The sequence below is a fragment of the Euprymna scolopes genome, chromosome 21, assembly GCF_053919585.1.
Source record: "Euprymna scolopes isolate OS-2025 chromosome 21, ASM5391958v1, whole genome shotgun sequence".
Classification (NCBI taxonomy): Eukaryota; Metazoa; Mollusca; class Cephalopoda; order Sepiida; family Sepiolidae; genus Euprymna; species Euprymna scolopes.
In genome coordinates, this window is record NC_136502.1 from 25735343 (window position 1) to 25748690 (window position 13348).

The following is a 13348-nucleotide window of genomic DNA, read 5'->3' on the forward strand; positions in this document are numbered from 1 at the left end:
GAGTACAACATTGATTTTCTTTACATAAACATTTTTTATATATACATTCAAATATGTGAATTTTTGAATATGTAAATAATTAAAATAGCTTTGTTTAAAAAAAATAATCAAATTACTAAAATCAAATTTGGAAGATCCTCCTTGTACATGATGAATAATGTTCATAGTGTATTGTAGCAGCCATTGTTCATATAACATATTCACTAGGACTACTAGATCCTTTTTCTGTATCAACCTTAAGTAAAATATTTTGACTCTTAATAATATTCTTATAAAAGAATAGATGCAACATTTATGAGTATGTAGCTACCATCTTAAGACAAGATCAAGAAACCTTCATAACAATGGTAAATATATCATGTTTTCAATTTTTTGTTTATTTCTACTTTTATTACCGAATATTTGCTACACAAAAATCTTCAAACAAAGAAGCATGCATAATATTTCCACCTATAATTTTCAGTTTAAAAATCATTGAATATCTACTAAATTATTGTAATCGATTTTATATGTAATTATTTTATGTTCAATTTTCTTGGATAGGATTTCTTGGATTCTTTTCAATTTTATTATCAATTCATGTCTCTATGATTTCAAAATATAGAATAAATGTTGCTTATGAAAAATTTCTTTCAAAGACAGAAATGTTGACACTTTAATCAAACATAATTCATATTTTTATAATTTCATAATTTTGAAATAAATGTAATAATTCTAAAAAAATTATAATAATAATAATTTTTTTAATTAAAGATGCTGAATAGATATAGATAAATAGATAAATGTTCAATGATACAAATAATATGATATTGATAGAAAATATGAATTTTTAAAATTTTTTACTGACTTCAGCTGCAAATAAACGATCATTTATTACAATATAAATTAACACTGAAATTATGAAAAAAAGCAACAAAATATATAAATTTATCCTTTAAACTTGATTGTTTAACTAAAATTACTCCATTGTTTAATTTAGTGATTATATATGAAAATGTAAACTTGAATTAAAATCTTAGATTTGTTATCTAAGATTTACACTGTAGATGAATTGATGTGCTTGCATATGCTATGAATGTATTTTCATTCAGCAATTAGTCATAATAAAATATTTATAAACATTTTCATAGTAACACAAATTTTAATGAATTATTTTTTGTGAAATACTAATCTAATTTCATACATAATTTATTTATTTGCAATTATTTTCCTATTTCAGAAACAAAATTGTTCAAGATTTCTGAAAATCAGAAAAATTATGTTCATTCAAATATCTATTCTCCTCTTTATATTACACTGTTCTTACTGTGTAGAACTAATATTCACAGTAGAAGAAGGCAAAAGTCCTGGCACTTACCTTGGAGACATTGCTGCCGATTCTAACGTGATGGATGATGTGGCCATACAAGATCAAAATCTCATTTCATTCAGTCTTATGGAACAGGATGGAACAAGCAGTTCTCCATTATTCCGGATTTCTAAAAATACAGGAAAACTTTATACAGCACAAACATTGGATGCTGAATCTTTATGTACATTTAATAAGCAGTGTTTTTTGATGGTTGATGTTGCTGTTCAAAAATCCAAAAGAATTATGAAGATCTTAGAAGTAAAAGTAAAAATTCAAGATGTAAATGATCATCAACCAGAATTTCCTGATAAAAAAATAAGCATAACATTTGATGAAGATGTTATTACAGGTACCAAAAAAATGATTCCTAATGCTGTTGACAAAGATATTGGAACTATCAATTCTCAGATTACTTATGAGCTTAAAAAATATAAAGATGAACCATTTGATTTATCAGTTTCAAAAACTGTAGACCGAACAGCTGATCTCTATATTATTCTGAAAGAAAGATTAGACAGAGAAATGAAAGAAAGCTACATGGTAAAAGTCATTGCTAAAGATGGCGGATCTCCTTCTAAACAAAGTATTTTACATGTTCACATTTTAGTTGCAGATGTGAATGATAATCCTCCTGTCTTCTCACAAAATCTTTATAATGTCACAATAAAAAATGAACCAAGTGAAACTTCTTCTATTGCAACTTTATCTGCCACAGATTTAGATTCTGGTAAAAATGGAAGAGTCACTTATCATTTCAGTACAAAAACATCTGATGTTGCTAAAAGTCATTTTAAACTCAATCAACAAACTGGACAGATTTTCTTAGAAAAGAAATTTACATTGAGTAATATTCATGCATATAACTTAATTGTTGAAGCTCAAGATGGAGGCAACCCATCTTTCATTTCAAAATCGATGGTACAAGTGAATGTAATCAGTCAACAAAATAATCCACCAGCAATAAACTTAAAATTTTTGTCAGCATCTGGAAAAGATTCAACATCAGTTTCTGAAAACATTGAGGTGGGAAGTTCCATTGCATATGTAAAAGTGACTGATCATGATGTTGGACAAAATGGAGAAGTGAGTTGCAATCTGCATTATGATAAATTTAAACTACAAAGTCTCGACACTAAGAAATACCAAGTAATTGTGAAAAAAGCATTGGATAGAGAAAGAGAGGCAAAGCATGAAATTATCATCAGCTGTCAAGATAAAGGATCTCCTCCACTGCAAAGTAAGAGTAAGTTCTCCATCAAAGTCACCGATGTGAATGATGTAAGGCCACAGTTCTCTATGGAGACATTTAAGTTCTTGATTGAAGAGAATGAGAAGTCGAGATTTTCTGTTGGCTTCATCAATGCAACAGACCCAGACCTGGGAGTTGGAGGGAAACTCACCTATTCTCTGCTCACAAATAACAAACAGTTTTTACCTTTCAAAATCAAAGATGATGGCATGATTTCAGCCATTATGTCACTGGATCATGAGTTTCAAAACATTTACAAGTTTCAAGTATTTGTGAAAGATAATGGAATCCCATCTCTCAATAATACAGTCAACGTCATTGTTGAAGTGACTGATAAAAATGATAATGCTCCGTATTTTACATTTCCCAGTGTCAATCCTTATAACATGGATGTTGTATATTACCGGCATCATTCAAAGAACATCACTTGTGTAAAGGCAGCTGATGGAGATAGTCAAGAGAATGCATTTCTAAAATATGAAATAATCAGAGGCAATGACAAGCAGATGTTCACCATCAACCAGTACACTGGTTTGTTAACTTTCAATCGGGTGCTTGCGCAACAAGATGCTGGTTCCTATGAGCTAGTGTTTATTGTCAAGGATAGTGGTAGCCCAGTTCTATCAGCAACAACTAGTATGTTTTTCACTGTGACTGTAAGCAACAAGACATCAGAAATGCTAAGTGCCGTTCATACAATCACTGAAGATAAAGTTGATCTTACGTCAGTCATTATTATTACGGTTGTAGCAGTGACCGTAGCAGTCATCATTACTGCTTCAATCTCGGTATGTATCATTCGCTGTAATGATCAGAGAAATGTCACATATGCCCATGCAATGGCACCAGCCAATGTGGGTGTTGTTGGTCCAAGTGGCAGATATATGAGTGATCAGAGACATTTGATGTGCCCTTCAAAGCAGGGAATATCTTGGCCAACTTCTGTCAATGTTAATCAAGGTCAAACAGATAAAATAAGAAATGCTCATTTAAACGCAACCAGCAGAGAATCCCATCCCACAGAAAAGCTTCCCAGTCAACAACAAAGATCAGCATCTCTTCCACAGACACAAACCACTAATCGGATAGAGGCCCAGGTAAATACTTTTTGTCATAATATCAATTTTTTTAATGCTCCACATTTTATATTTAAGAATTACATCTCTATATTGTTTTTATATGACCAAAAAAAAAAAAAAACCCAAAACATGAGTTTAAAATTATATTTGATGATATTTTTGAGATTAGATATTGTTATTTACATATTTGGGACTTTTTTGTCATAGTCAATAACATTCCAAAACTTTTGAAACCGAACCAATTTTATTTTACATTTCATACTTATTTATTTTACATTTCATACTTATCAATTAAGTTTTTAAGTAGAATTAATTCTAGAATATCTCTTAGCAAATGCAATTATACACTCAGCTAATGTATCTACTGAGAAAATCTTGGGTCAATTTTTAGTAGCTGGTGGTATAAAATTACTGTCTAGTGTAATTACTTATCTATACTTATATATTTTATGTTATATTGTCATTAATATTTTTTTTATTATTACCATTATTATTTTTTATTCTAAAATTATCTAATTTCTTAATTATTAGTTTCCATATTGTGTTCATCTCTATACTTGGTGTACTTAATGTGTTTCTATCTCACAATGGTATGAAATACAGAATGTGATCAGTCTTCCCTAGTTGATTAAAAAAAAAGTTAAGTTTGAAGATCCTAAAAGGTTGTTGACTGTGACAAAAGGCATATTAAAGCTGGAGAGTACAATAGCTCCAACAATGTTAACATAACAATAACAATCAACATGACAACAATCTGAAACATGTAAATAATGTAAAGTTTTAAATCAAGAGAAAATAATATAAATATAATTGGAGATGAATTTTATTTTTCCTTGATCAACCAATTATTTTTTAAATTTTTTGTAGCAATCCTTAAGCTGATTTAAGTTGTCTTAATTAAACTTGTATTTTTAGGTATTTTCATGTTTCCAATTCTTGAATTTTTGTTCCACGTAATCTCGATTCAATCCTATTAGAATTTTTTAGTGTCTTTCTCCTTTTTAAAATAACAGTCTTGTAAGGTTTTTATGAATATTTATATCCATGACATAATTTCAATTTTTTTTCTTAAATCTTTGTTTCTTAATGAATATAACATGTCTTTTGATCAAGATCTATACTTTCTTTTTTTAGGTGTGACTAGAATCTATATTAAGTTTTCAATACATTATTCTTTTATTTTATAGAAAGGTTAAATGTATCGGCAGTTATATATTTCAATAATGTTTACATATTATCAGATATTAGGAATTATGGTACTTGTGCATCAATGTTACTATGCTGAAATAATAACATTATTATTTAGAAATCCATTCTTAACATAGGAATGGGGGGGTGTTCTGTAACTATTCTGTACTTTCACCTAATAATTTAATAAGCAAAAATATTGTAAAAATTGAATTTAACATACAAATACTAATCAAAAAACAATAGTGTGGTAACATAGATGCACAATCACCAAAATTATAATATATACAATTTATTTCTTCATGATTGTTGTATAAATCTGTTACTGCATGTTTTATTATATGTTTAATATTTTCTATAGTTTTAAGTATTTTATGGTTCTATTTCATCAGTATGCCCTGTATTTAAGAATTCAGGTGATCGCTCATCCCCCTCTCAGTACAGGCCAATAAGTCTCCTGTGCGTCATGAGTAAGTTGCTGGAATCTGTGTTAAATACAGAAGTAATCAACCATCTCAACAAAAATAACCTTCTTAGTGACACTCAATATGGTTTCCGTTCTGCTAGATCTACAGCAGATGTGCTTACAGTTATATCTCATAGGATTAGCAAATCTCTCGACAGAGGCAACCTTTCTAGGGCAATTGCTCTTGACATATCTAAGGCCTTTGATAGGGTATGGCATGAAGGTTTACTTCATAAGATCTCTAGCTATGGTATAGCTGGAAATGTCTTCTCAATTATTAAATCATTTCTTTCTGATAGGTTCATAAGAGTAGTAGTTGAGGGGCAAAAATCAGAAGCTCACAGTATTAATGCCGGTGTCCCTCAGGGGTCCATCCTGGGCCCAACTCTTTTCCTGATCTACATTAATGATCTTCCAAATCACATCCTTACATCATTTGTAGACATTTATGCTGACGACACTACCATTTATGGTAGCACATCTAAGACAGTAAACGACCAAGTTCTCTCCAATTCTCTCTCCTCTGATCTTGAGCACGTAGTACAATGGGGTAAGGAGTGGCTGGTTACTTTTAATGCATCTAAAACCAAGCTTCTTTCTTTACATCATCAACATTCTGATCCACATCTGGCATCAATTGAAATGAATGGCTCTCGTCTTCAGGAGGCCTCAAGTTTTGACAAGCTTCTTGGCTTGACCATTACTCCTGATCTTAAATGGAACATGTACATCAAATCTGTTGCCAAGGCCGCTGGAAAAATGGTGGGATCTTTCTATCGATCCGGTAGATATCTCACTGCTGATGCTATTCTCTATCTATATAAGAGCCAGGTACGTCCAAGGATGGAATACTGTTGCCACATCTGGGCAGGAGCTGCTAGAAAGGACTTGTCCTGCCTTGATAGAGTTCAAAATAGACTTCGTAGCCTCGTAGGAGATGTCCTTTTCTCTTCCTTGCAACCTCTATCTCACAGAAGAGATGTTGCGAGTTTGTCTCTGATGTATCGTTATTTTCATGGAAAATGTTCGATTGAGCTTCAATCTATGGTCCCCCCTCCCCAAACTTTCACAAGAAACACTCGTCTAGCTGTAAACACTATCAATAATTCCCCCCACTCTTTATCTGTGCCTAAACCTAAACGTAGATTCCATGCACAAAGCTTCTTACTTAGAACTGCACGCCTGTGGAATTGTCTTCTGCTTTCCGGCTGACTACAATATGGTTGTCTTCAAGTCTAACGTAAATAAGTTCTTGATGAGCTGTTCCATATAAGTTATCAAATTTACCAAATTTTCATTACTAATGATTACTATATTGTCCAATTTCTACTGTACACTCTTTAACCCTTATCCTTGAGTGGCCTCTTGGCTTTGATAATGTGGTGATTCCTATGTAAAAAAAAAAAAAAAAAAAAAATTACAGGCTTTGTGTTAGGTTTAAAATCAGTATTTGTTTACTTTGTATTGGGTTTGAAATTGAGCTTACTTTGCTTTTAACTTGTGATTATTGATTGCCTATAAGCATTATTATTATTTGCATTGCATTCTAGAATCTTTATTTTGAGCATGTGATAACTTCTAACTTATATAGAAAGATAATCCTGTACACTTACACATTATTAAAGTAAATTTTATGACTATTTTCTCTCAAAGTGATTGAAATGCTGTGTAGGCATTCTCATAAAATAGTGATGTGTAACTGCACAATATTTCTAAACTTTTAAAAATATTTTTGAAATGTAAAAATACTTACATATTATATTTCCTTATGCACTACTTTATTAAACATTATGGAATATACGTATATATATTATTTTTTACAGAGTCACAGACAACAAGAAACTATTTTAACAAAGGATACAAAACAGAAATCACATGAAATCATTCCTTTTGAATATAATAATCAATCATCACCAAAAACATGCTTCCGTAGTGGCACTGCAAGTTCCAATGAAAGTGATATAAACACAAGACAACTTGAAGGAGTTGGTAAGTACACCAATATTATAAATAATTACTAAAACATATTGTATTCATGCTTGTATATTGATTGAATTATAATAACTAAATGATTAGACTAAAATTAGAATTTTAAATTAAAACCATATGGAAAATAAAAGATAAAAAAATAAAATATTTGCATTTAATGATGAATTCCATTAAATCAGCGGTTCTCAACCTTTTTTGACCCATGGACCCCTTTTCCCTTCTTTTTTTTCTTGGTGGACCCCCTTATAATTTTTGGTCATAAAACAATATTCTATTTCTCAATATAATTTTTTGATCTTTTAATAAACAAATAAATATTATATAATTAAACTTTATTTTTAAATGAAAACTAATTTAATGCAAATAAAGTATTTTATAACAATTATAATAATGAAAACTTGATTAACGCTAACTGTTTTTTGTGTTTTTGTTTTTGTAAATTCACATAATGGAATGAATGTGTGTGTGTGCGTGTGTGTGGTTTTGGTACTTATGCAGGATACAGGCCGTGCTATTTTGTAGATAGGATTTTTAAGTTATACTCAATTTTTACGGTATGTTTTGTTCCATTAAATTGTTAGGTGAATGTACATACATCTCAACCTTTTCCCGGCTATCGCCCCCAAAAGCTATTTTTGACTTAAGTTAATTCATAATCGCCTCCAAGAATAAATAACAAATATTGTAATTATGACTAACCAACACTAGAAACATTTTGTACATGCAAATGGAAAACAAATTAATTAAAAATAATTTTATTGCAAATTTACAAGAAATGTAGAGAGTCTAACTAGTGTGAGCCCTGAGATTGGTGATGTTTCGCTAAAAATTCAATGTCAGGTTTAATATTATTTATTTATAAATAATATTAATTTACTGATTTACTGAAATAAATTGAATATTCAAAACTGACAATTCATTTATAAGAGAGCAATTCATAGGTCACGTGAACAAAGTTTCGCACTAATAGTTTAGCTACGCGTTTATAATTTCAAAAAATTTAAAAAATTTACTCGCAAAAATGTCAAAATTTTTCACAGATAAAATTGATTGAAAATCGCCCCCCCCAAATTTGATTTTCGCCCACTAGGGGGCGATTCGCCCCCGGTTGAGAACCGCTGCATTAAATGATGCATAAAAAAAAGATATCCTTCTTGATTTGACTTTGCAAATGAAGATCTAAATAAAAGCAATTCTTTACAAGCTCATTATTTCACAGTTGATGCACACGCCCAACCATATGTAAAATTTTGGTTTTTATTGGGATAACCATTTGCATTTATTCCTTTTGTCTTTCAGACTGGCTCGATGGATAGTGTTTCCCCAATTTTAAGTTATTAACAGGACAACATTCAAACTATTTCTCCACATATCTTTCATCTAAGTGAATATACTTTTACTTCACTAATTTTACTCTGTAGAATTCTATATTGTGCCTCATATAGAAAGAGTTGTTTCTGCTTCCTCAGTAATTTCAAGACATGTTCCTTACAAATTTTCTTTTGAGAACGAAAATTCTGAAGGTCCAAGACCATTGTTTTGTATGAATGAAGTGTTTCCAAACAAAATTCTAACAGAATAGCTCTTGTTACCCTTAAAGGATGCCTGGGTGCATCACAGTGTTTTTTTTTTTTTTTACAAAGGAGTCACCACTTATCAAGGCCCAGAGGCCACTTGAGGATAAGGGTTAATAAGCGTACGGTGGTATATGTTGTAATAATTGTTAGTAGTGGAAATTTGGTAAATTGGATTACTTAGGGGGAACAGCTCATCAACAACTTGTTTATGTTGGGCTTGAAGACGACCATATTATAGTCAGCTGGAAAGCAGGCAATAGGAAGAGAGTTCTACAGGTGTTCAGTTGTAAGAAATAAACTTTGTTCATGGAATCTACGATTAGGTTTAGGCACAGATAAAGAGTGGGGGAAATTATTGATAGTGTTTTCAGCTAGACGACTGTTTCTCGTGAAAGTTTGGCGAGGGGGGGACCATAGATTGGAGCTCAGACGAGCACTTGCCATGAAAATAACGATAAAGCAGAGACAGGCTCGCAACATCTCTTCTGTGAGATAGAGGTCGCAAGGAAGAGAAAAGAGATTCCCCCACTAGGCTACAAAGTTTGTTTTGAATTCTGTCAAGGGAGGATAAGTCTTTCTAGCAGCTCCTGCCCAGATGTGGCAACAATACTCCATCCTTAGACGTACCTGGCTCTTATATAGGTAGAGAATTGCATCAGCTGTGAGATAGAAGGATCCTACCATTTTCCCAGCATCCTTGGCAACAGATTTGACGTACATGTTCCATTTCAGATCAGGAGTAATGGTCAAGCCCAGGAGCTTGTCAAAACATGGAGCCTCCTCAAGATGAGAGCCATTCATTTCAGTTGATGCCAGATACGGATCAGAACGTTGATGATGTAAAGATAAAAGCTTGGTTTTAGATGAATTAAAAGTAACCAGCCACTTCTTTCCCCATTGTACCACATGCTCAAGATCAGAGGAGAGAGAATCAGAGAGAACTTGGTCTTTAACGGTCTTTGATGTACTGCCATAGATTTTCCATTTCTAAAAGTAATTCATAGTGAAAATGAAGTCAGCTATTCTGCAGTGCAACTTTCCTATTAAATTTCTCACCAATGTTTTTTTTCAATGTCTTTAAAGTATTTTTTATTATATACTGTATTTATTGTCATTAGACCTTAAGAAAGGCTTTTCATAAGGTAGGTCTACTTCATAAGATTTCCAGCTATTCCATAGCTGGAAATGTCCCATCAATTATTAAATCCTTTCTCTCTGATAGGCTTATAAGAGTAGTTGTTGATGGGCAGAAATCAGGAACTCATAGTATCAACACTTGCGTCCCTCAGGGTTCCATCCTCTTCTTGATCTTCATCAATGATCTCCCAAATCACATTCTTAGACATTTATGCAGATGACACCACTATCTATGGCAACACTTCAAAGACCGGCAATGACCAAGATCTTTCTAATTCTCTCTTTTCTGATTGCATGTGGTGCAATCGGGGAAAAAGTGGCTGGTTAAGTTTAATGCATCATAAACCAAGCTTCTCTTTTTTTCATCATAATTGCTCTGATCTCCATCTGGCCCCAATTGAAATGAATGGCTATCATCTTGGGGAAGAACTATGTCTTTACAAGCTTCTGGAACTGACCTTCACTTCTGATCTGAAATGAAACACATACATCAAATCTGCTGCTAAGATCACTGGAAAAATGGTTGGAATATTCTACCACTCTAGTAGGTATCTCACTGCCAAAACAATTCTCTATCTGTAAAAGAACCAAGTATGTCCTAAAATGGAATACTGTTGCCACATCTGGGCAGGAGCTGCTTGCCATGCTCTATCTTGCCTTGATAGAGTTCAAAACTGGTGATGTCCATTTGTCTTACGTGCAACCTCTTTCCCACAGAAAAGACATTGCGAACCTTTCTCTGCTTTATCATTATTTTCATATTAAGTGCTCATCTGAGCTCCAATCTATGGTACCTCCCTTACCAAACTTAAAAAAAAAAACCCACTCAACTAGCCACAACCACTATCAATAATTTTCCTCACTTTCTATCTGTGCCTAAATCCAAACGCAGATTCTATGAACAAAGCTTCTTCTCTAGAATTGCCCGCATAGGGAACACTGTTGCATTGGTCTGCTTCCCATTGGATTACAATATGGTTGCCTTCAAATCCAATGTATATAAGTTCTTGTTAAGTCGTCCCCTTAAATAATCCAAATTCTACCCAATCTACGCCATTAATGATTACTAAACTACCACCTTACATTCATTAACCTTTATCCTCAAGTGGCCTTCAGAACTTGATAAGTGGTAACTCCTTTGTAAAAAAAAAAATAACTATATCTATCTAGATTGTTCCTTTAAAATCTGCCCAGATTATCTCCCTTTAAAAAATATTTTGAAAAAAGGTAACCATTATTACTCTCCAAGCCAACTTTTCTGCTTTGAATTTACTGTTTCAATGAATCTAAGATTTGTTTAGGATCCTAAATTTTTATAGAATTTGATATTATCTCTCACTTTAAAATCATAATGTAGCAAAAAGAATCCTTTTTTTAAAGACACTTTTATACAACAATGACTAGTCTACTAACGATTGAATTTGTTCCTATTTAATTGCCTTCTCACAAGGGCATAGTTAGACATAAGGTTAATTTCTAATCTGGAAAAATCTTTTCCAAAAAAGGGAATTCTGGATTGAGACAAAAATAAAGTTTGTCTCAGTCTAGAAGGATTTCTTATCCATTGACTGAGGACAGAAAAGATGCAATGTAATATTTGAACAAATACTACATTCTGCTCCTAGCCAAAAGGCTAAGAGATTGGACTTGTCTGTAGATCATAAAGACAAACGAAACAAAATATTTATGCATCTTCAGCCTTAATTATACCAAAGCTCATGTTTATTAGATTTTTTTATGAAGTGAAAGTGAATAATTATCATATAAATAGTAGAATTTTATAAACAAATTAATGAATTGTATAGAAACATGTAAGTAAAGTCATTTTACTAAACTAGCAAATATATGCTTCCTCTGGTCACATATATTTGCTAGGCTGGAAGGATTATAGAATTGTTGTATAAGTGTGAAAAATAGTTTTAAACAAAATAATTTCTAATGCTATTGATAATGTTTACAAATTAATTCATTTTTTATTATCATTTATGTTTTAATTCATTTTTCGAAATATGACATAAATCGTATATCTATGACATCATGCCAATGTTATAATTATTTTGTTTTGTTTTAAACTTTATAAGAAAGTTCAAATAGGTCAGTTGGTAGAACCTCACTTAAGATCTCAAGGTTTTAATTTCTGCTTGTGGCATCTTTCTTATTTCTTAGGAATATATTATTTACTATATATGCAATATTTTCCATTTCTAAAAGTAATTAAGCTCTTATATTTTAAAAAGAGACATATTCCATAATGTATATCTTATGTTTACAACAATTTTTGCAATGTATTTATTACATTTTAAAAATGTGACTGACGGATGGACAAAACCTCTATTTATGTTATTTTTAATGTATTAACAAAAATTAACTAAGCCATTAACTAAATTAATCCTTAACAGTCTTTATCATTATTATGTAACAATAAGTTAGAAATTGCTTATCTCTTTATTCCTCCTTTCCAGAAGTTTATACTTCCCAGTATTGCAATTCACCATCAAAACAAAGAAGGCTGCCAGGACAAGAGACAGAGATGAGGCCATTGGGACAAACTGTCAACTACCCAAGTGATACAACCATTGTGGCCAGGGGATTTTACACACCAACTCTTCCACAAAATAATGACAACAAAGATTCTGTGACAGAGGATAGCAACTCTTCTGATATAAGTCAGCAGTCAACAGGAAATATTTATAGAAACCCAAGACCTTTACCACCAGTTCCTGATTTCAATTAATGTTTCATAAATATATATATAAAGGTAATAACATTCTATATAACATTGAGATATTCCTAGATTTGTTAAATTACGATTGATTAATGCGATTTAAATTTACTCTGAAACTATTTTAGTATGTCTTTTAAGAAACACTGGCAGCACAAACACCTTATCCTTTATCTTATTTCTTAAACACATTAAGTTTTTTTTTCACTGAATGATTGTATTTAGATAGGGTCTACACTTACTTGTGCTAAGACTACAGAATGAATGCTTTTACAGTCAAGTTTTTCAACTTCCAAATTTCACATCACTATTATCATGTTCTTGTAACATAAAACATGAAAACACAGCAACATTCCACTTCTAAACTGGAACGATAACTTTTTAGAAAATCTTGTAAACAATACCAAAGAGTTTCTTTTAAAAATATTTATTCTTATTAATTTTCTTAAAATGTTTATTCGTTAAATGTTTTGTAGTAAAATCTGTGTTACAAAAAGAAAAAGAAAAAAAAGCTAAAAGCTAAAAAACAAAAAACAAAAAAAAATGAAAAGGCTGCATGCTGCCCATGGGGACAAATAATCTTAATCACA

General features: G+C 31.5%; 1 protein-coding gene across 1 annotated transcript in view; it reads left to right on the forward strand.

Annotated features, from left to right (window-relative positions):
- The window catches only part of LOC145242749 (protocadherin Fat 4-like), a 212420-nt gene extending 199111 nt beyond the window's left edge, over positions 1-13309 (forward strand). Inside the window, exons 21-24 of the mRNA XM_080105891.1 lie at positions 279-347; positions 1220-3697; positions 7157-7322; positions 12499-13309. Coding sequence (XP_079962017.1) covers positions 279-347; positions 1220-3697; positions 7157-7322; positions 12499-12770 — 2985 coding nt within the window. The 3' untranslated portion in view covers positions 12771-13309. The remainder of the gene's footprint in view (positions 1-278; positions 348-1219; positions 3698-7156; positions 7323-12498) is intronic.
- Positions 13310-13348: the final 39 nt, after the last annotated feature.